The 25,453-nt window shown below is 39.5% G+C and overlaps 3 protein-coding genes across 6 annotated transcripts in view; all 3 read left to right on the forward strand.

Annotated features, from left to right (window-relative positions):
- The first annotated feature begins 29 nt into the window (after window positions 1–29).
- On the forward strand, window positions 30–14,623 carry LOC124114943 (mucin-5AC-like). The gene is made up of 5 exons (XM_046475704.2): window positions 30–372; window positions 2,347–2,478; window positions 3,930–5,105; window positions 5,546–5,630; window positions 13,705–14,623. The coding sequence occupies exons 1-5, from the start codon at window positions 132–134 to the stop codon at window positions 13,844–13,846; spliced, it is 1,776 nt and encodes a 591-aa protein (XP_046331660.2). The 5' UTR covers window positions 30–131; the 3' UTR covers window positions 13,847–14,623.
- Window positions 7,374–12,583, forward strand: LOC124114976. The gene is made up of 4 exons (XM_046475747.2): window positions 7,374–7,543; window positions 7,680–7,772; window positions 7,974–8,057; window positions 8,273–12,583. The coding sequence occupies exon 4, from the start codon at window positions 10,239–10,241 to the stop codon at window positions 11,601–11,603; it is 1,365 nt and encodes a 454-aa protein (XP_046331703.2). The 5' UTR covers window positions 7,374–7,543; window positions 7,680–7,772; window positions 7,974–8,057; window positions 8,273–10,238; the 3' UTR covers window positions 11,604–12,583.
- Window positions 14,624–20,231: 5,608 nt separating the features above from the next.
- Window positions 20,232–25,453, forward strand: part of LOC124114973 (mucin-2-like) — a 114,796-nt gene continuing 109,574 nt past the window's right edge. For 3 of the 4 annotated variants that reach the window (XM_048389168.1, XM_048389166.1, XM_048389167.1), the window contains exon 1: window positions 20,232–20,448. In XM_048389168.1, coding sequence (XP_048245125.1) covers window positions 20,397–20,448 — 52 coding nt within the window. In that variant the 5' untranslated portion in view covers window positions 20,232–20,396. The remainder of the gene's footprint in view (window positions 20,449–25,453) is intronic. The other variant, XR_007219344.1, reaches the window with a different exon arrangement.

Consider the following 25,453-nt stretch of genomic DNA (forward strand, 5'->3'; position numbering starts at 1 on the left):
GAATTGAGGATACAAGTACCACGTGATAAATCCAGTATGACATTCACTCCTCTGTGGTACTCAGCACGTGGTTTACGTACCTCCCCTACGGTTTGTGTCATTTGGAATGTTGCCATCAGTGTCTGTTGAACATGGGAATATTGACTGATGTGTTAACCAACGGGTCATCTTCAAGATTAAGATACGTTTGTATTTATTTGCCTCATATTTCTTATGTGTACTTGTATATTTCGTTTGTTCTAGACAACTGTCCAAATGGAGATGTATTTGTAGACTGTCACATACTAAATCAGGACACGAAAGGTCTATGCTACAGTGAAAGAAATACCAGGGGTTGTTGTGAAACATGTCCACTTTTCAAGTCGGCAGTAGGTAAGTAATGATAGAGACATTTAGATGGTTTGAGTTTCGGAGCAAATATAGACACTGTTTAGTCGAAAGTTTGCATACTAAAATGTCAGGTTGAAATTATTTAAAATGTTAATTTTTTAACGTTAATGAGTGGAAGTAAGTCATTCTAAGGATTGAAATAATTTTCAAATGATCAGATGTCTTTCACCAATTCCATACTGGGATGATCTCCCTTTATTATATGATCAAGATACTTGATTTGATACGTGATGTGTGGATTATCGACAGGAATAATATGATACTTATTTTTCATATAACATTATATTTGAAATCCGTATGTTGGTTGGTTTGTTGTTTTACACCACACTCAGCAATATTCCAGCTATATGACGTCGGTCTGTAAATAACCAGCCCGACTGTGCCAGGATCACCCAAGCCTTCTTTGCTGCATTTATAATAATGATATGTTTATCTGGATGAAATTAATTATGAACCCAAGACACGTTCAATACATTTGAAAGTCGAACTTCACTCACTCTCGGGAACTGACAAATACATTTAATTGTAATTGTATATTGTCTCCCGCAAATTGCACAAATAATGTCACTTTATATTCTGACTGTACCTCTGGGACCAAATGCATCAGTCCAATGTATCAGTCCATTAAATCTTTCCAACGTATCAGCCCATTCTATCAATCCGATGCATTAATACAATGTATCAGTCAAGTGTATCAGCCCAACATACGAACCTAATGTATCGATACACTTTATCAGTCAAATATGTCGATCCAATGCATCTGTACAATATATCAGTCCAGTGTATCACTCCAATAAATATGCCCAACTAATTTATATCAGTCCAGTGTTTCAGTCAAATGAAGCAATCTTATGTAATAATTCCATGTATCAGCATTATGTGTTTAGTCCAATGTAACAGTCCAATGCATGAGTCAAATGTTTCAATGCATGTGTCCAATACATCAGTTTAATGCATGCGTCCAATGTATCAATTCATTGTATCAGTCCAATGTATCAATTCAATGTATCAGCCCAATGTATCAGTTCGATGTATAAACTTAATCTATCACTCCAGTGTATAGGTCTAATGAATCAATACAATGTAGCAGTCCCATATATGAGTCCGATGTCCAGTGTATCACTCCAATAAATGTGTCCACTGTATCCATCCAGTGTATCAGTCAAATGTTTACATGCAAGGTTTCAGTCAAATGTATCAATGCAGTGTATCAATACAAGATATCAATTCAACGTATCAATCTCATGTATCAATCCAATGTATCAATCAAATGCATCAGTCCAGTTTATCATTCCAATGCCGCAATCAAATGTATCAGCCCAGTATATCAATCCAGTGTATCAGTACTCATTGTCAATCTCATGTATCAATACAAGATATCAATCCAATGTATCCAAACAAAGTATACGTCTAATGTTTCAGTCCAATGTATCAGTCCAGTTTATCAATCCAATGCATCAGTCCAGTTTATCATTCCAATGTCGCAATCAAATGTATCAGCCCAGTATATCAATCCAGTGTATCAGTACGCATTGTCAATCTCATGTATCAATCCAATGTATCAATCAAATGTATCAGTCCAGTTTATCAATCCAATGTCGCAATCAATTGTATCACCCCAGTATATCAATCCAATATATCAATCCAGTGTTTCAATATGTACCATCTACTATGATAACTGTTGAAGCAGTTATATGTAATTTCGTACACTAGCCATTATTTTGTATGTATGTGTTAATGGTAGGTGTTATTACACCGTGCTAACCATTGTCAATATTAACATAAATCCTAACACATTTAAACTGCTAATGTTATGAACTATTTAGAATGGATCATGTATTATCAATCACAATATTACAACTGATTTATTTACAGTTTGACATGCAAAGTTTCATGTCTTTAACACGAAATGTGTATTTCTTCAATATTCATATTATTGAATTGTATGTTTTCCAGCAAATTGCACATATGGTGATCGTGACTCTGACTGTGACACTGTTATTACTCAGGAACAGAAAGGTCTTTGTTACAATGAAAACAAGGCCTATGGCTGTTGTGAGACTTGCCCAGCCTACTCGTCAGGAGGTGGTAAGTACAGACAATAGGGGTTTTGATGAGGTCTGGTTTGGGTTTTGGATGATTTAGTCAATCATTCAAGTTGTAGTTTATAAGGATTTTATAAGCCTATATCCTATCTCCAAGTCACACTACTGTTTTTGTATATTCGTGTTTAAGGTTGTATTATGATCTGATGTTTGAAAGAATTCAGGAAGCTATGGATAACCACAAGAGCATTATGGCTCATTAGTTTATAGTAACATATACTTATAACTGTTTTGTAAAAACATAAATGGTAGATATTTCTGTACACTGCTAACCATTGTCAGTATTATCATAAGTTATCAATTGTTACTTTTTTTAACTCTAAATCTAAGCTAAAGTGTCTGATTATCTTAGTTTCTAATTTCTACATGACAATGGTCATATAATATATTTATCATCAAGGCAGTTAATTTTAATAATTACGATATTCTATATTAATTTTATGTTAGTTACTTTTTTTCTTGATCGGTGTCGGTTACAAAAAGCTGCAAATATGGCGTTGATTGAATACATACAAAAATAATCCATAATGAAGTCCAGTTTAATGCGCCAGCTTTTATGTACAAGGTGAATGATCATGGCCCTACCGTATTATTACCCCAGTGTTTGGATCAATGTACACTCACATTTCATTCTCACAGCCCTGGGGAGTATGTATTCCAAGCCGTCGTATCAGGCTCAAGAAGGTTGACGAAGACATTACCTTCTCGTCATACCGGATAACCAGTCAACTTTCCTACAAACACCCTGATACTCTAACAATTAAGAAAAAAACTCACAATTTTCGGTTTTTTTAAAATAAGGAATCCAGTTCACATTCGAGTTCCATCACACAATGAAGAATATTTGATGATATGTAGGTAAGATAGATAGAGAGAGGTCCATGGTTTTCCTTGCTTCCTGAACGACGAGTGTCACTATTGCAATCAAACATATAGATTTATTACACTGTATCGCATGTTCCTTCACCTTGTGGCATGACTCTAAAACCTGACGACATGTCAATCCCTCTTTTATACTGGATTCCAAAGCTCCACAATTGCTGTCTGCAGCGCATAGCCTTCCGTCATCGCAGTGTCTGGTATCTATAATTTATGTGATGAAATTACGTGTGAGAAATGGTCTAAATGACGAAATATGTCTTATAGTTGAGAAGAATAGTTATGCAGAGTTGCATAGATTTACTGTGATTCTATCCACGAATGGAATCTATGCCCCTTATCACCCTGTGCTACCATTGATCATCGGATTCACCAAAGGATTAAACATGTTCCATCTGCATTACCTTGGGATTTACTTCCACATTAACCATGGTCTCGTGAAAGGTTTACACGATGGTTATGATAATCGAAAGACGAACATGCTCGACAATACTGTCATAAATATAGCAATTAGCAAATATTTGAACGTCTAAACGCTGCTTGATTATGTTGCAGACTGTCCCTATGGCGACAACACGTTTAATGATCCATGTGCCTATAGCAACTGTATCATTGCTGGTCCCGACTACATTGGAAGGTGTTTTGACACTTGTCGCAATTTTACGTCACAATCTACCACAACTACAACAACTACTACTGTACCAACAACTACCACAGCTACACTAACATCTACCACAACTGCACCAATAATTACCACAACTACACTAATAACACCAATAACTATCACTTTACCAACTACCACAACTACTACAACTGCACCAATAACTACCACTTTACCAACTACCACTACCACAATAGTATCTACCACAATTACACCAACAACTAACACAACTGCACCAACAGCTACACCATCAACTACCACTACTCTCCCAACAACCTCAACTACTATACCAACAACTACAACAACTACCTCAGCATCTACTACAACTGCACCAACTACCACAACTACACCAATTGCTATCACAACAACTAACACTACACCAGCAACTACCCCAACGGCACCAATAACTACCACTTTACCAACTACCACAATTACACCAACAACTACCGCAACTGCACCAATAACTACCACTTTACCAACTACCACAACTACACTAACAACTACCACTACTACACCAATATCTACGACAATTACACAAACAACTACTACAACTGCACCAACAGCTAAGCCATCAACTACCACTACTCTCCTAACAACCTCAACTACTACACCAACAACTACAACAACTATACCAGCATCTACTACAACTGCACCAACTACGCATACCACAACTACACCAATTCCTATCACAACAACTACCACAACAGGACCAAGAACTACTAGACCTACAACTTCCACTAGTACACCAACAACTACCACAACTACATCAACAACTACTTCAACTACACCAACTACGACTACAACTACACCAACGACTGCCACAGCTACACCAACAACTGTCACAACTACACCAACGACTTCGACTACGCAATTAACTACCACTACACCAACTACAACGCCAACTACATCAACAATTCCTACAACAGCCAGCACAACACAAAGTTCCTCACCTCCATCAAAACAAGCTACCAGTACAAGAATAGTGTCCAGCACAGCTACAGTCATAGCAGGACCTACATCTACAACTTTAGGCTTATCTCTTCCCACCACGACAGTCAATGCTCTCAGTGGTGAGTATAACTGATACACAGACATACAAATTACCCCAACAAACCATGCTTGTCATTCACGTGACAATTGTATCGGGTGGTCGATGACTTGTTTGATTGTTTGTTAAAGTATCCTTAAGGTACCGTTGTTCATCAATCGCCGATTTGTCTGCCCCGGAGTCCATTAATCACAGTGACAGTTTTAAATATTGCTGACTTCAGCATAAAACGGAAACAAACACATGTTAAGAATAAAGAATTAGAGACAGAAAAGTCTTAGAAACAGTGATTACCGCTGTTTGTCTTTCTGACTTTCACAGAGACTTCTACTACCACCAGTTTCTCCTTTGTCAATTGCTTCCTTCGAGGAAATCATTCATTTTTGTATTAACATTAATTGAAAATAAATACAATCAGTATTATCAGGTAGTGAATTGTATGAAATATTCGTTTGTTTCCAGAGCAAAAAATAATCATAGGGGCGAGCTTCGCTTTCAGTCTCGGGATAATTGTCATCCTCATTGTGCTCATCGTCTTTGTCGAAAGGTGCGTACAGTTATTTTCCTTAAAGAGTTGATCTACATAAATGTGTCTGAAATGTGATTCTTCATGCTTTTGTTGGCATAGGTGTTCGGGGACTGGGTGTTCTTGCACAGAATTAGGAACTACTTGCACAAATAGATATCAGGCTTCGACCAACAAATTCATAAGGGAAGTCATCTTTATATTTTGAAACCTGCTACTTTAAACACTCGTTGCGCTAAAAGGGCAACTCTTTCGACTGGGCGTTGTCCACCAACACGAATAGACAGATGGTAGTTGACTGCGATTGGATGACACTACACATTACACTGTGTGAAGTTTGTTTGAGAAGCATTATTGCTCTCGACAAAATTAACATAAACAGAAGTGTTTATAACCTTTTTATCGCCTCTTCATGACCTCTTTCGCTTGCTGTCAAAAAGCAATTGAACCAGTTTAGTAAGCCGTCAGAGGCACTTGTGAAGACTCCACAGACAAAACTACAGCAAAATAGTTCATTCCAACAATTAATATTGTTATGGTGTGATTTCCAAACTGAAATGTAAAGATTAATATCATAATCGGTATTGGAGCTGAATTGTGCAATCAGTAAATAATAGTAGTATATAGTGCACTTCTGCCCGTTTTGTAATTGCAGCCCTCTCATTGGCTGATTTCTGCCCGTCATATAATGCAGCCCTCTCATTTGCTGATTTCTACCCGCAGGATCCCCCAACCCAGAGTAATGACGTCATATATTTCTGTCCTCTCATTGGCTGATTTCTACCCGCAGGGTCCCCTCCCCCACCCAGGGGTCCCACCCCACCCCAGCACTCCAGGGGTCCCACCCCACCACCCAGGGTCCCATCCCACTTTCCCACCCATTTTGATTTTGAGCGCTGTTATGTAACTTATTCATAAGAGAACCTAGTGAATGCTATTCTAGACTTAGTGTATACAATAATAAAAGAATTGTGTTGAATTTTCTGACCAGTGGCTTTGTCATTCAAATGATAATTATAAGTTTATCTCCAACTCGTAACCCTTCGACTCATGACCGCTGGTCAACCCTTATGATAAGAATTACTTTAATGAAAAGCCTTGGCGACGAGAATGCTGTCGTCCCATCTGTGGCTGTGACTAGGTGTCAGGGGACTAAAGTTTCCACTGACCAGTGTATTACAAGGGGACAGCAATTTACTTAATTAGTGAGAGGACATCTGACCTCTCTTTGTCCTTGATATCTCTTTTAACATCAATCCATTCGTAATTGAATCCGGCTGTCGTGTCAGCATAATATTGTTTGACATCGTGGACAAGGCGTTACTCGATCGTTATCGTCCATACATGACGTTTAATGACAGGTAGTTAACTGCTATATTAACTGGTTAGTCCGCCTTTCGAAAGTACATTTCTACGCTACGATCATGGCCCAGGAACAAATAACCAAGTACCTGAAGACTTTGACTTCTGATAACCTTGACAAAGTTCTCGCCTTCCTAGAACATGTCAGTGATGAAGAAGAGGATCAACTATTGGTCACTGTTGAAGATCAGTTCGAAAGTGACGATGATGACTCGATCTTAGTAGAACACTTAGAGAATGTAGAACGAGAAATGTCTACGGAAGCTGACCTTGAGGTATGTTTATATTGTTTTCTAAAATACTAATGTGTAGCTAATGTATTTACAGACACCTTTATTATGTAAAAACGTGTGTATTTGTACCGTTAGTAATGTATGAAATTATTACCGCTATTTTAGAAAGCATCTGAAACAGATGGTGATACGTGGAGCGATGGCGTCACTGATTTGGAGCTATTGGCGGGGCTATTGGAAGCCGAAAGGGGCAACGAGGAAGATGATGATGACGTCATAATTGTGAATGTTGAAAACGTTCCCGCTGAACAGAGTCAGGGTTTTTAATTGGATTTCGGGGTATGTTTTTTGGGGGGGTTTCTGAGTTAGTCAAAGCGCGCAACTACTGTTCTATACTTACCGTTCAAATTGTTTAACGAGTATGAAAACCTTGCATATCGCTATAAAATAGTCTGAATTATAATTTCTATTGTAGGAAGAGGTTTCGTGGTCCAGCAACTGGGACAACGAAATATTTACCGTTTCCTATGACACCCAGGATGATAGCGATCATAATACGGATCCGGAGGTATGTTTAAACCGAGCATAAAAATAGATATTGTTTATAACGTATTCGACTCTCTCTCTCTCTCTCTCTCTCTCTCTCTCTCTCTCTCTCTCTCTCTCTCTCTCTCTCTCTCTCTCTCTAAATATATTCGTATACGATGTACGCGTACTGAGGTGTATTTTGGTAAATCTTTATTTACTATTTCCTATATTTTCGTTCAAGGAACTGATCAATGCCGACACATCGGAAGACACGTCTTGTGATGTGGGAAACCTTATGATTTCCACGAGGGAGGAAGAGTCAGAGGTCAGCACTGGTGAATTTTACTGACGATAATATATATTAAAAAAGAATGTAATAAAACATCTGTACTGAACTCCACGTTTTACTTATGTTCACATCCTACTTTGAGTATATCTATTTCTCGACATTATATTTCTTCGATGTAAACGAGTTATTATTTTTATTATTTATGACCGATTCAAGTTATTTCATATAGTATCAATTATCGTTCTTTGTAGGGTGAAGAAACTGGTAGTTCTCAAGAGGTTGAACAGTTGGTGGGTGAAGTTGAACCGTACGAACTCGAGCTATTCGAACGACAGAGGGTTCGAAGATTCAGACTCAATGTCAATAACTACCACTTGCGATTTAATGGTGAGTGGTTAAATGTTCAGAGACCCGAGAATTTACCAGTCGTCTTGAGAAGGATGTTTGACCGTATACTGGAGGATCTACGTCATCAGGTAGATAGTCAAGATAATGACAGAGTAGGGTTAGCTATTCGTCATCCAGCTTTGGACGCTCCAATGAGGATAGGTTTCCGTCGCCATATCGAGCTAAGAGGAGAAGACATTATGAACTTGAATGAAAAGTAATGTCGATCTCGCGGTAGATGACACTATGATCATCAAACTTTTACACGTCGAGGATCCAAACCGTGTTGGCGAAGGAAGAGGTCATAGATCTAAGATCTAAGTATAGAATGTTTTAAAGAAATGAAGAGGTCTATTTTGAAGATAAGGAACAATGATGATCTCTGTTTTGCTAGGGCCCTTGTGACAGCCATACACTACAGTTTAAAACCGGAACCGTTGGACAGAAAACATCCCGATTGTGTCGCCTGGCGTAAAAAGCTCAGATCCCTGACAGAAATTCGTAAGTAAGGTGACAGGCAAAGAGATGAAGCGATAAAGCTAATGCAGAACGCTGGGATTGTCGTGGGTCCTTGCCAAGGTCGGGAAACATGGGAAGCAGACACCTGGCTCCTACTTATCAGTGAAAGATATATTCAGCAGATATTTTCAACAAGCTGATGTACAAAAGCCCCGTTGTAGATGCTGAAAATATCCTACATCTGTTTCATAATGACAATCATTATGACGTCATCACTACCATGACAGGATTCACTGGATACAATGGATACTGCGAAGTATGCGATATTCGCTACAGTACAGCCAACAATCATAAATGTAGCCTCGACTTCCACTGTTAACAGTGTAAACAGCCTGGTTTTTGAGGGGTTAAGATCAACATGGATGTGAACTGTTTGACCTGTAATCGATGGTTTGTCAATGTCCGATGCTATCAACGTCATTTGACACGAGCCATCGATCGAGCATCTACCTGTGATGTGTTTCATTGCTGCAAGGAATGTCTGGAGGAATTTAACACGTCGATGGATCACGTTTGTTCGGAAAACAGAGACTGTAAGATTTGCAAGCAGCCCTTGTCTCTGGACCGTCGATGTTATATCCAGCCAATACAGGATGAGGAAATGATGCAGCAGTTGCTCAAAGGAATGCAGGGAGCGTCTCGAGATAGGAAACGCGATATTCCGCAGGAAAGGGCCAAACGATGATTCATATTTTACGATTTTGAGGTCACTCAAGACACCGGTAAACACGTGCCCAATTTATGCGTGACACACTTAGGATGTGGGGGATGTATTAGAAACAAGTCTGACAACTTGTGCGATACCTGTCCATGGCGAGCTGAAGGAGAGGGACCAAGCCAGTCAAGATATTTAAAGGTGCATCCTCGCTGAACGATGTGGGCGACTGGTTGCTCAGGGTTGCCGACGGTGGAACGAAGAAAAAGGGAAAGAAAAGAAAGAGGCAGTCAGACGGTGACTCTGAGGATGGTATGGATGAAGGTGTCGAAGGGGATGATGAGGAAGAGGCCGTTATAGCCATAGCCCACCATTATAGCGGATATGACGGACACCTTCTGCTACAATATCTTCATAAGAAGATAGTGAAACCTCCCGAGATACTTATGCGCGGTCAGCAAATACTGCAAATGAAGGTTGGTCGAGTGACTTTTAAAGATTCACTCAATTTCCTCTCCATGCCTCTTAAAAACTTCCCGAAGACCTTTGGATTGACGGAGCTGCAGAAGGGCTACTTTCCTCATTTTTTCAATACTGCTGCCAATGAAGATTACGTCGGACCCTATCCCCCTATTGAGAGTTAAGGCGCTGACAGCATGTCTATCACGGATAGAGAAGCTTTCATGAAATGGTACGATAGCAAGATAGCCCCAAATGCTGTATTTGAGATGGGGGAAGAAATTTTGGCCTACTGTCGGAGTGATGTCGATATTTTGAGGAGAATATGTGCTGCCTTCCGACAACTCTTTATCGATCAAAACCGGGTTGATCCCTTTAAAGATGCGATAACCCTTCCCATGGCCTGTATGATGGTTTACAGACAGAATTATCTTCCTGAAAATACGATCGCCATTATCCCACCTCTGGGTTACAGACCTCATCTTCGCTATTCTATTCAGTCACTACAGTGGTTGGCGTGGTTAATGAATGTTGATCCAACTTTGGACACACAACATTCCCGAAATGGTGGTGAAAAGAGATTTCACTGTTCAAATGGAAAAACCTACAGTGTAGATGGCTTCAACAAGAAGACAAAAACAGTGTACGAATACTTGGGATGTTTCTGGCACGGCTGTGCTGGATTTTATAAAACCAGTAGAAGTAAGCCTCATCACACCCTGGGAATCTCTTTACATCAAACCCACTTCAGACTGGCTTTACTAAGAAACCATCCTAAGGTCAACGCTGTACTGACTATATGGGAATGTAGTTTTCAAGGGCAGAAAAAAGAGAACCCTGAATTAGGCAATTTTCTCAAGGGTTTTGAATATCTATCCATGCCTTTGAACCCCTGCGATGCTTTCTTTGGAGGGCGTACTAACGCTACCAAATTATTTCATGAGGCTGGGGAAGATGAAAAAATCATGTATGTGGATGTGTGTTCACTTTACCCATACATCAACAAATATGGTAGATACCCAGTGGGTCATCCAAAGATAGTAGATACGCCGGACGTGTCGAGACTGTTTGATTTACACGGTCTCGTCATGTGTCGCATACTCCCACCAAAGCGGTTATACCATCCCCTGCTTCCCTACCGAACCTGTGGCAAACTCATGTTCCCCTTATGTAGGACATGTGCTGACTCTCAACAGCAGGAGAGTTGTTCCCACACCGATGAGGAGAGAGCCTGGGTTGGGACTTACGCCACGTCGGAAGTTCAGGAAGCTGTGAGAGAATGCGACTATGAAGTTCTAAACATATTCGAGGCTTGGCATTTTGAGGAATTTGCACAGTATGACAAGGACAACAGGCAAGGGGGATTATTCACTGACTATGTCAACAATTTCTTCAAGTTGAAGCAAGAAGCCAGTGGACCTCCCGAACAGAGTGAAAACCTTCAAGAGTATGTCCAGACCATATTCGACAGAGAAGGCGTGAGACTTAACGAGGCAAACGTATTGAAAAACCCTGGACTCATAATGTTGGGCAAGGCTTGCATCAATAATTTTCTGGGGTAAACTCGCTCAACAGGAATCGGTTACAAAATCAGAATATTTGTCCGATCCAATGACGTTTTTTCATATGCTATTGGATGAAAGCATACGGGTACAGAGCGTACTGGTGATCAATGATAACCTATTGTTCGTGTCTTATGAACCCGAGAACGATTATCTCACACCTCACTCAGCTTCCAATTTGTCAGCTTCCAATGCCTGTGCTCTATTTCGATTCAGACAGCGTGTACACCATCCAGAAGAATGGAATCCACCGCTGGGCGATTCTCTAGGAGAACTTACAGACGAATTGGATGGGAATTCCTTTAAAACATTCGTATCGGCCGGTCCGAAGAATTACAGCTATTTGCTAGCCAAACCCAGGAAGCATGGTACACAAACTACCTGTAAAGTGAGAGGCTTCACTTTGAATTATCAAGCCAGTAGGAAATTAAACATGGAGACCATGAAAGAGTTGATTATGAACAATGGTGAAGATACAATCACCGTTGATTATCCTTCTCAGATAATTCGAGGAGACCTGCGAAAAAATAATGAAATCGTGTCTAAACACGTGTCTAAGAAATACAGACGTGTTTATACAAAACGTAGACTGCTTTCAAATACAGAGGGAATCCAGGCAGAAACGCTACCTTATGGCTGGGTTGAATAAATTGTATAAGTTAGATTCTTTTTGTTTTTCACTGACATTTGATAACTGGATATATTATTATTATTATTATTATATTTCATGTGAATAATCTGTATCTGTAGTCATCAGCATGTTTGTACATTATACGTGTTTCACTTTGAATACACTGTATTATTTGAGGCTTGATTAACACCTATATTCCAGTTTTGACAACTACTGTGCATCACCGTTGGGTATACCATGTAACATCAAATTCAAAGTTTGCTTTATAAGTATATGTGTATGTATGTATATATTTAATTCGATTATTGATGCCTCATTGTTGCAAATATTCTTATAATAAGAGCTTGAATTGTTTTATCGTATTGATTCTGTACATATTGTATTTTTAACAACTAAATATTTTCATAAATAAATAATCATTGTTTCAATATGAAAGTCGCAAATGTTTTTTATTTACTTGTAATCTCGTTATTACGGGTGCTACCAATGAGTGGTAATCTCTGATTGGACTAAACTTACGACAGTCACGTGGTTGTCTGGAGTAGATTAGCGATTAGTTTAGACTAGTCACGTGATTTAGAGTGTGGTCAACACCCTTGGATATTAATCTCTGATTGGACCACGCTTACGGACAGTCACGTGGTTGTCTGGAGTCGATAAGCGATTGGTTTAGACTAGTCACGTGATTTAGAGTGTGGTCAATACTGCGAGAAGTCCATTCGACTCCAGAATGTTGGAGAGAGGAGACGTGTAAATCCTGAGCTCCACTTCAAACCACAGGGCAGAAAATTCAACACAATTCTTTTATTATTGTATACACTAAGTCTAGAATAGCATTCACTAGGTTTAATTATGAATAAGTTACATAACAGCGCTCAAAATCAAAATGGGTGGGAAAGTGGGATGGGACCCCTGGAGTGCTGGGGTGGGGTGGGACCCCTGGGTGGGGGAGGGGACCCTGCGGATAGAAATCAGCCAATGAGAGGACAGAAATATATGACGTCATTACTCTGGGTTTGGGGGGTGGGGAAGGGGGACCCAATGAGAGGGCTGCATTATATGACGGGCAGAAATCAGCCAATGAGAGGGCTGCAATTAAAAAACGGGCATAAGTGCACTATATACTAATAATAATCACTCAAGATCAATGAATAAACTATAACTTATACTGAAGCACAAGGCAAAACAATGGGTTACATACGTGGCAGCAGTCCTTTAATGAACGTGCACACACGAATGTTCAGGATCTTGTCACAGTCGATTGTCATGAAACAGTCCAGTGTTCAGATAGGTATCCAATTCCCACTTGACAAGAAGATTAGAATTTGTAAAAGATCTCGAATAGTCCTGTTTCGCTTGTAACAGATAGCCTTCTAGAAACTGTAATAATGTCAAAGAGTACACAATCAGACAAATTTCCGCCATCTTAAGTCTGTGATAATTTGGATTAATGTGTATCCCCTATTTCAGAGGCATTTGCAGAATGGGGACAAAACGAAAACCTACGCCAACACGAACCGGAGACTTGGATTACAAGGCTCCGCCTCTAGGAGTGTCTTCAAGGGGGCTCTCCTCATACTCAACACGTTTTAATGTTGGTCGATTAGCCTAGGCAATAATACCCAGTGCAGTTCATCCCACGCATGCCCAATCATAGTTTTAAGCAACGACAGTGGCTAGACTTTTGAAACTGGTCCACAGACTTACCCACCTTCAAATATTGAAATAAAAAGTAGTCGGGTCCTATTTGTTCGCCTTACATTTATTGTCAATTTCTAGAACCTGGTGTGCGATATTACCAATCTTATATATTTTTCACCACTGTTCCTGCCATATCAATCAGTCTGTTGATCTGATTAGATGTTGGTTTATTTAATTAAAAGTGTATGTTATTCAGTCAAAATGACATAAAATATTTGACCATTTTCATTCATAATCGTTAGAACTAACATATTACCGCAGGCCAATCAGCGTGTCATACTTACATATACCTTTTTACATTCCTGGTATCATCATTGATTTTCAGAGATCCATTCATAGACGTATTATTATCTTGCGTTGACGTTCTATATTGACAATATATGGTCAAATATATTTCTCGTTGGCCTCTTTACTGTTCATATCGCACAGTTCACAAACCGATTTACTACAACATATAAACGAAACCAGTTTCTATGAGTCAGAGTGTTGGGTGTATATCGGTTTTGTGACGTTCTTTATGTACTTTCGTCATGACTTACAAAATTTAGAACTTTATGGCATGAACTCAATGACGAAGGGAGGTTTGGCAGTGTAAATAAACATATGTATATTATTTACCTTTCCATTAATTTTTGTAGTATTGTGTAAATAAACTTAAAATGCCACTGAAAATCGTTATATGTTATCTCATACCTATATATTCGTTGTCTTTTACTTGTTTTTCGCAAATTGTAAAAGAGTAGTTCTGTGAAAGATGGGCCGTAATCTCTACCAACTTATAAGTAAAGTACTAATCTGGATAGGCAACTTACTAACCAATTTGCAAATATTTACGAACATGTTAGTAACGTCTACTAACATGTTAGTGTCTGTGTGGACAGTGAAATTCGATAAGTTTAAAAAAATTCAACAATTGTTCACATTAATATAATCACAAGGTTAATGTTTTTATGGTTGTGTTCAAATAATGGAGGTGAGGTGAGGTGAGGTGAGGTGAGGTGAGGTGAGGTGAGGTGAATTTGTATTTAATAAGATTTGTGCACTTATATAGCGACGTGTGTGTGTGTGTGTGTGTGTGTGTGTGGCTGCTTGTGCTAGTCCGGACTGATGCCGATTTAGAGTGCTAGCTCACTGAGATACCATGTCGCAGTTTTAACATGACTACCCAACTCAGTATACTGACTCCGTATACTGACTCCGAGCGGACCAGTACTTGTTTAGCCCCTTAATGCCGAGCGCAAGACAGGGTAACAACAAGTACCATCTTTTAACGTCTTTTGGTATGACGCGGCCGGGGATCAAATCCCGAACCTTCCGCTCTCCGGGCGGACGCACTACCACTAGACCACGGAGGCGGTAATACTATAGCTCTAAATTGGCACATGCACCTGGGTTTTATACTTTGTTTTTTTTTCAACGTCTCTGTAATAAAACTGAAATTATGTTCAAAGCAGCGAAAAACTCGCTCACTCACTCACTTCAAGTGCCAAACAGACGTTGAGGGAAAAAGATAAAGTAATTGTATACAATAAGATGTGGCTTGACAATGAGTAAATATGTAATTAACGGCTACCGAATGTGGACAGAGAAGTGTAATATGGCAGTTCTTAAACAAAAGTGACAAAACCCTTTCCATGTTCAAGAAATCTCTGTAAAAAACAGAGTCCTTTGCTCCATTTCGACTATATCATGAACATGTGTTTATGAATCACTATCAACTAGTGATGATACCAGGTGTTCGCGAAGAGGTGAGCGTATCCTGCTCTACCGATGGCACCAATCACAAATACATGCAATGGCAAGTCAATTGTTCACCTGAAAAAACATGGGAATATGTTGTACAAGCCATCGGACATCATGTTGCATCGGACTTCATTTTGGTCACTGATATTTGGAAATATCCTCCACAGGTCTACCACAAACTTTCTGAAAGCTTTGCTGGGCCTTGATTGTTGTAACCCTGCTCAAACAACTTTTGATGAGGAGGCGTATGACTTTCTTTAAAAATGCTTGTTAAAAGGGCATAATTGATAGTATCTCAAAAGTTGTTGAATGTGGACACCAAAGGCGGGAGCTGTGAACGCGTTAACACCTAGGTTACCCCCCCCCACGCCCCCTCCCCAGGGTAACAAGGGGCTCAGGAGGATTTGTTTGAGGTGATCCAGAACCATATATTTTTCAGAACATCCACCATGGCCAGTGAACAATTTATTCTATTTTCAAAAATAACACATTAGGACATTACATAGCAGATGCATAAATAGTCTAAAACAACGAAGCCAACAATGAAGACAGACGACTGCGGTGGCGGAGCCTAGTGATAAAAGAGATGGCTCCTCACGCCGAAGACCAGGGTTCGATCCCCCACATGTTTACAATGTGTGAAGCGGCGATAAACCAAGCTGGCACAGAGTACAGTGGCGGATCCTGGAGTTGAAACAAGGAGGTTTGCAGCAGGAACCGACAACATTCATTATCAGCTCCTGAAACACTTGCCTGCTTCAAGTTTGGAAACCGTACTTAACATATTTGATGAAATATGGACAACTGGAAATGTTCCGCCTTTGTGGCATAATGCCATTATCATTCCAATACCCAAGCATGCCTGGGATCATACTGATCCACCAAATTACCGTTACATATTATCAACTAGCGGTGATTGTAAAACCATGGGGCACATGGTCAACAATCGATTAGTCTGGTACTTGGAGACCAATAATCTCCTGAGTAACACCCAGCGTGTTTTAAAAAAAAACAGAAGTACCATTGACTATTTGTTGCGTTTAGAATCATTTATAAAAAAATCCATCATCAACAAATAAAATGCTGTATCCATCTTTTTCGACCCAGAGACAGTTTCAAACACATCGGTCGAGATAAGGGCGTCGCTCAAGGCAGCATCTGATCTGTCACAGTTTGTAGCATCAAAGTTCATAGTCTCACAAAAGTATTGAACTCTTGTGTTGATGGGTCACCTTTTGTGGATGATTTCAGCATTTCATGGGTTGGTAAGGTTATGCAGAGAAAGACAGCTACAACAATGTGTTTGCAAATTTCAAATATTGGCCAACGAAAACGGTTCAACGTTTTCTTAATCCCTATCAAACTGCATTTTTCTGTTGTACATACAAACTGCACAAGGATCTAGAACAACTTTAGATGGTACTACTATCAAGGCAGTAGATGAGGCGAAATTCCTTTTAAAATCTTAAACAAATCATTTGGTTTATCAACAAGTATGTAACCAGTTGCGAACAACATACAATTCTCACAGATCCATTTTTACAGACGGGTCCAAGGATGGTGGCAAAGTTGCAAATGCCACCATCACTGGATCCAGAACTTTCTCCTCAAGAATCCCAGATAATAATTCAAGCTTCACTGCTGAGGCCAAAGCAATCACAACAAATTTCATCATCTTCTCTGATTCCCTGTCTTGCCTTCAGGTCCTCCCCGCGAATCACCCTGTTATTCAAGACAGTTTACAACTATATAATGATCTTTCTACTAGACAGTCTGACATCGTCTTTTCCTGATTACCAAGTCATAAAGGCATAGCAGGTACCTCGACACCCGATGCTGCAGCTAAAGCAGCTCTCGACAAACCATTATCTCAACAACAGTGATTTTAAACCAACTTTCAAGAGTTATACACGGGATCTCATAATGAAGGGGTGGGACACCCAGGTAGGAGGCAATAAACTTCACTAATTTAAACCAATAATCGGTCATACCTACATGTCAGTCAAGAAGATGTCCTATTGGCCACAATCGATTTACCCACGGGAATCTACCACGAATAACAGATGAGGGCGAACCTCCTAAGTGTATCCCTTGTGATAAAAGGTTCACCTTCAAGCACATATTGCTTGACTGTGTGGACTTTGCAATCGCAAGGGTTTCACATTATCCAACAGAAATCTAGAAGGTCTCTTCACACGTGTAAGCGGGCATCTCATTCATTCCCAGCTTCTTGAAAGAAAGTGGTCGGTATAATAAATTTGAAATATGTGAATAAATAATTAAAAGCTAGTTTTTAATTTTGAGGTGATGGTTTCACCAAGTGTCATTACTGAAGGCTCTGTCTAGGAGGTTAAAGTACCGTAAAATTATTGTCCCCCCTGTAATCCTATCACAATCGTTGTAACTATCATCAACCAGTGCTTTAAGCCAACTCATTGCTGAGTATATTCTAATATTGGCTAGTATTGTGCACACATCAATAAAGTGATGATTAAATCCTGCTAAGATATCGTGCAGTTAGCTGAGGTACCGTAAGTCCCCATGATCCCCAGCAAGGTCGCCTAGCCCAAGTTATTGGTGGCCTATAGCCCGTGTTTTAGTGTTACCGGGCATCTCATCCAAAACTACTTCAAAACAATTGGCCTGTATCCTAAATCCTGTGTATGTGAATAGCTAAATGATTGTTCTTCTTAATTTGGTGTTTGGCTTTTATCAACAATTGCCCCCTGTGTAATGTGACATGTAATTCCTGTCATAATCAATGTGACTATCATCAACCAGTGTTTCAAGCATGTATTTTATATTGGCTGGTATGTTCACAACCACCAGTGGCTAAAGTGATGACGTAAATCCTGCTCGGTTGTCGTGCAGGAAGCGATGGCACTGTAAGTCCCCATGATCCACAGGGGTCTGGCCTAGCTTTGGTTGCTGGTGGCTTATAGCCCGTGATTTCAACAGTTGTACATAATATTGTTATGCCAAAATAAGTTTTTCAAATTTGCATTTAAATATAACTTTATATTCATGACTCACCTGTAGAAATCAACGTGTTCCCGTCGTCATATGGCTGAAATAAAGCCAATGTGACGTTAAAGTTTAACTAACTAACTAACCGGCCATTTGGGTACCCGACAGTCACGAGCTGCCTCCCATAAAACGTCTCCAAATATGGAAGATTTACGGTTGTCAACTTTGTTAATGATACCTCGTGCGACTGATTAATGTCTACGGCGTCTCATAATCTCAGATACGTGCTTGTTGTAGTGGTGGTCATCTGTCGCATTCATTATTGTTTGCTTCACTATTTATAAAGCTGAATAATGAATATTTGAAGATTTTTGGTTGCCATTGTTAGACACAAGGAGCAAATATTAACAAAAACCAAAATGTCCCCTTGAAGATCCGGTTTACAACCCATGTTTGCCGTATGAGGTGACTGTGCTTGTCGCAAGGTGACGACCAAAGGGATCGGGTGGTCAAGCTCGCTGACTTGGTTGATGATATCACTGTACCCTAATTGCGTGGGTCGATGCTCATGACATCAGTCACTGGATTTTTCGTCCAGATTCGATTATTTACAGACCGCCGTCATATAACTGGAATGTTGCTGAGTGTGGCGTTAAACAACACACGAACACACAAAACCAAAAGGCCTTTTACGGTATTTTGAGGTTATGCATACATATTTTTTTAATAAGGAGAGCTTACCCCAAGCCTGAAGTTATATGTGTGTAACAAGTAGAGGAAAGTGGGATGAGAAGGAGTAGCATTAGGCATCCATGGTCAGTAACTGGAATGGTATCAAAAAGTAAAGCATATCTGATGGCACATACATATTGCATGATACAGAAACTGATTGGCTTGAAATGCAGAATGCATTGCAGAGTATATCCGTAGTTAATATGGATGTAGCATGTTTGGACTAAATATACACAAAATATTAACAAATCTAAGAACTTCATCTTATACAAGAGTGATTGAGTGAGTATGGTTTCACGCCACTTTTAGCAATATTCAAACAATATCACGGCAGGGGACACCAGAAATTGGCTTCACACATTGTACCCATGTCTGGAATCGAACCCGGGTCTTCGGCGTGACGAGCGAACGCTTTAACCACTAGGCTACCCGTCCGCCCCTTAAAAAATGAAAAACATGGGTTTTGTCGCTTCTATTTACACAATCACACCAGGAGACATGCGTGAAAAGTCTTATCATATTACTACATAGAACAATGGACCAACTTAAAACTTTAAAACTATATCCAACAGCAAACATGCAAGTGCATATCACTGTGGGACCCAGCATTGGGTGACACAAACAAATTACACATATTTTCATTGTGATACTACCAAACAAACATTAAGTGCAATACTCAATAGTCGCAATGGCAATGTTAACAAATGCTCTCTTTGTATTCATTTCAATCTAAACCAGGATATAAATTTTACAACCGTGACCTTCAGTGCATACCACTGTAGGAGCCAGTCTTGGGTGACACAAGCACGTGACATATTTTTATTGTGACGCTATCAAACAAATATAGTCGCAAGGGCAATATCAAAAGATACTCCCTTTGTATACATTTCAATCTCAGCAAGGATATAAATTTGACTGATCATGAGAAGAGTCCAAAGTAAACTCAGTGGACCGATTTCAAGTATACATCCTGGTTGAATGTTGAAATGCAGTCTGACCCGATATAGGATTTTGAGAAAATGAAGATTCTTATTCTGCTAACGTTAAGCCAGTTTGGATTGTGCCAAGACAGTGAGTACAAACATATATTATGAAACATGTCGTTTACGTTTAGTAACTTATGGCATGCCAATATATTGGGATATAGTTTTTGCGTTTAAGCTTGCTAATATGTAAAGAAGGGTTTACTGATGCCCATTTAGATATACTTTGTGTGAATTATCTCAATTTGATGGCAAATAAACGCTACACGAAACGTTCCATAAAACATAAGAAATTTCAACTGAAGGCAAACTGCATTGTACGATTTCAGAACTGCATTGTACGACTTTACCAGAAACATGTGTTTAAAGTCGTATCCTGTCCCATTTCTGGCACCCGTCACTCATTCATATGGTCATTCATATGGTCTTTCACTGTCAGATATGTCTATTGTATCCATTTGGTATTTCGCGGTTTCAATACACACCCCAAATAGCATTCATACAATCTCTCATGGTCAGTAAGTAAGGATAAGATATATGGATGAACGACTTCTTTATTACAATTAGAAGTGACGTTTCGGTGTAGGTTCTAACACCGTTATCAAGCATTTAGTCAGGTAAAACTCAGAATCTCATGGTCAGGTATGTTGGTTTTATCTGATTCATTTATTATGTCAGTGTGTCAGTGATATGAGGTAGAGTGGGTTTAACGTCGAGTTCAAGATTATTACACTCAGAGTGTAAAGCAACGCACATGCATGCGTATGCATGTGGTGGTTTGTTCCAATGCTAGCCTACGGAAATACCATGCCACAGTTTAACATGGATAACCCACTCAAACTCCGAGCAAACCAGTCCATGTTTTATCCCCTTAATGCTGAGTGCCAGCCGGGGTATCAACAAGTATAAATATGGATTTGTTAACACCACAGATGCCAATATGACGGTTGCCTGTAAATAATCGAGACTGGATTAGACAAAACCAGTGTGATAAGGTGTGTTACATTAACAAAGAAAATAGTGACTGAGTGAGTTGCGGTTTACTCTTGTATGAACGATGTATCAGTTGTATAATACTTTAGGCACATCTAGGATTTTAGAAAACCGGATCCTGCAAAATCATGTATGTGCTTAATAAACTTTTTAAACAATACATAAGAATATCGACCGGTGGATGGGTGGCTGTGTTTCGACAAGTTTGTCATCTGAGTTTCTAGGAGTTCGGTCCTGCCCAACACTGAAAGACATGTTACATGTGGTGTGACTTAATGCAAATGGCCTTGTTAGGAATATGCCTTTGTTCATCGAGCAGGGGATTTGTACCAGGTAGAAAGAGATTATAATGTTACCTTAAAAAATATGATACAAAGAATGGCTTATCTTGTATAACTCCTCTTGACGAGAACCGTAACAACTGGAATGTAGTAGTTTTGCCTTGAACTATTATTACGTCAAAGAACTCGTACGTAAGCTTCTACGTACTTTAACTTTTAAATATGAGGGCAAAACTATACCCTATTACACTTCACATGGGGTTTGAGCAAACTTTAATTTTTAATCACATTTGTATGTACGTGCATGAAATTGACATGTTAGCTTCTACATACCAGCAGACATCATGGTTATCAGCTACCTACACTTTGTCCTTGTTGAATACAATGTCATGATGAAATGTCTCGTTTGTTTACATGCCTTCGTCGCATGGCTGGTTGGTTGGTTTGTTGTTTAATGCCGCACTCAGCAATATTCCAGCTGTATGACGGCGGTCTGTAAATAATCCAATCTGGACCAGACAATCCAGTGATTAATAGCACGGGCATCGATCCACTTAAATGGGATCGATGACATGTATCAACCAAGTCAGCGGGCCTGACCACCCGATCCCATTAGTTGCCTCTTACGACAAGCATAGTCGCTTTTTACAACAAGCATGGCTTGCTGAGGACCTATTCTACCCCGGATCTTCATAGGTAGCTGTCGCATGGCAAGAGAACGGTTTTGCGGCGTCAGGCAATAAATACTTACTATTTTTATGAAAATTCTGTGAATGACGGGTGCTACCGGTCAAACAGGTCATGCTCACCCCTTTCGCGAATTCCAGGGATCATCACATATTTTTAGTGGTCCATTATTATAATTTCACAGCTATGTTGTCCTTTACGCCCAATGGAGTCTTCTTCGGCGGATAATCAACATTGACATTTTATAAGTATAAGTCATCCTTTTACAGAATTTACATGTTATTTCATGACTTCATTGTATTATATTTCACATAAGTGTTCCTGTTGATGTGAATGTTTTATCAACAGCAAACTGCGTTTATTATATGTTGGATTTTGCAAAGTGTGATTAATATTCGCATCGGTTGACTACATTTAATATAATCAGTAGGCTGACTCCACGATTATACACCAGGGCAAAAGTAAAGTACTCCTTACTTCAACTTCTTCCAACTTCAGATGTGATTCAGCGTCAAGTACATGTGACGTATTTACAATGAACATAACTTCATCTATTGTAAATTTTGTTAATGTCCATATGTGATGGGCGTAAAGGGAAGTTAATGTTTCTGTGAATCATTTTACATTTGCCAAATATTAATGACATACAGTCACGCTCTTTTAGTCTTGTGACTTCACATATGGTCAGATTATACATTTTCTCACCGCGAATAGATGAAAGATTGCTGATGCAGCGTTACTCTTGTGGCCTCGAACTTGCACCAGGTTAATTCTGTATGGTCCAAAAACATCCCCGGGTCACTGTGTATAGTTATTGATAAATCTACTCTAGTTGGTTTTAAAAATACTTTTAGATTGTCGCCTGAGCCTACATGTAGATATTGTCGTAAGTCAGGGCGTATTAATTCCGAACGTAAAAAGCTGGTTTCTTCCCGTAATGCTTTTGTGAATATCAGATCACAGCCTTCCGAGGTTCGGATAAAGAGAAGTTAGCTTTTTGTAGACCAGTAGTGAGAGGAGTAGTTACCTTTGGTTGGTAATTGGTTTGTGTCATCTAGCTATCATTCAATCATTCAAGAAATGAGTTTTGATGAGGAAATAAAATCCGCCAGATGTTCCTGCTAATAATAAATGGAAACCTTTTCCTCAAATTGTTCTTCCAAATTCATATAAAAAACATGTTTTGTGTTAGACACATGAAACTCGTTTGACAGGTCATTTGGATGTGAACAAAATTCTATCCCATTTGTTTTGACCTAATTTGGGGCATGGTGTGGTTGAACATGCCATTTATGTAAAAAAGTTGGCAAACCTAATCCGAAAATCCTAACTGCACCTTTGAAACTCATACCGGCCTTTGAAGAACCTTTCAGATTTGTCATTATTGATTGTGTTGTTTCGTTGCCTAAACCTAGGTCAGAGGAGAATAATTACATGCTTACTATCATGTGTGCTTCCACAAGGTTTCCAGAGACTATTCCTTTACGGAGAGTTATGGCTTAGGTTATTGTTCAAGGCTTTGGTAAAGGTCTTCACTGAGGTTTGTTTGTCCAGGATTATTCAGTCAAATCATGGCTCTTATTTCATGTCATGTATTTTCCAGCATCAGTTAGGCAAATCCAGGTTAAGTCTAGATCATATAATCCTGAATTTCACGAAGCTTCTGAGAGACTCTTAAGAATATGACAAGGACTTACTGTCTTGAAACTGAGAAGGATTTTGAAAAAGATTTCAGACTGACAGTAAATCGCCTGATGCACTGGAGCCGTGTCTTTGCAGGGTCTTCATTAGACAGTAAGGATTTTAAAGGCAAAGACAACATTATTGCTGGTGCAGTTGGCAGAATGTGATCAGTTTTGACTGCAAACATGATTTTGCATTTTTGTAAAATATCATAATTATTCAATTCCATTGTAATTGAACTGCCATTGAATGTTGTACTGCCACTATATTGTACACTGCCATTGCAATACTTTGCAATAATTTCCATTGATCAGAAACCTAGTTAATTTATACCATTTCTTGGTTTCACACTGAATTCTTTTACGATTAGATTTCAGGGTTATTATGCTAACTCTCAGAAAGTAAAACAAAAACAACAGTTTGGTGGGAATAAATGGGCGCAGTATATTTCAAATTGGACAGTAGCTGGGAGCCTAGGGACCTAAAAGCTATAGTGGGTGCCTACCCGAAGGTACCTGGGCAACCCAAGCAAAGCAAAGGAAGCACACACCTACTAGGATATCAACATTCACATCGATAGCGCCTCCTTAAGCACTGCAGCAAAAACCTAGTACACAAGCAGTGTACGCACATACAAATCAAAGCATTACCAGTTGGAGTGTCACACTGACTGGTGATACTGAGAGTAGTTAACAGGTGGGGTATGCATTACTCAATGCAATAACAACAAGCTAAAGGCATTTGGCCCCCAGATTCCCCGCCACCACTTCTTGTCTATGCAAGAATGCCCCACCAAATGTACCATTGCCAGCAAGCCACCAGATGTTTGGGATTAATAAGCTAGAGAGCCAACATATGAATGGTATTCACAGCATTTTCAATGCTGTCTTGCAAAATTGTTAAATAAATGTCATTACCCAAATCAGAGAGGTGGATCCTATCATACACCGGGTCACGGTACATGCCAGATATTTGACTTGTTATGTCATGTTTAACCATAATACCCGCTCGGCTACAAACAGCCACAGCCGCAAACCAATTGACCCTTTTGCTCTTATGCTCAATAGCAGCATTATTCTTGGCCCCACGCCAGTGTAGTCTAGGAAGCATCTCTGACCACATTAACTTGGTTTGGGTCATAAGCTTAGTGATAGCTTGAGCATAACTGTTTACCACTTCTATCGACAAGGTCATTGGACCCCAACTGTATAACAAGTATTTTGGGGGTGGCGACCTCTGGATCTTTCATCTGAGATATGGGATTAGTTGTTGCCACTTCATCCCCCTTTACCCAAGCCAAGTTATCCCTCCGCCAGGTTTTTCCAAAGACAGATGTAAACATATTGGTCGTCCAACTGCCCTTCTGTGAGCCCAGTACACAATCGATGAGCCGACTATCCAAATTTCTGTAAACATATGAAGAATTTGATGACGAGATACTGAATTAAG

Source organism: Haliotis rufescens, unplaced genomic scaffold (genome assembly GCF_023055435.1).
Source record: "Haliotis rufescens isolate VD_foot unplaced genomic scaffold, xgHalRufe1.0.p SCAF_8, whole genome shotgun sequence".
NCBI classification, from domain to species: domain Eukaryota; kingdom Metazoa; phylum Mollusca; class Gastropoda; order Lepetellida; family Haliotidae; genus Haliotis; species Haliotis rufescens.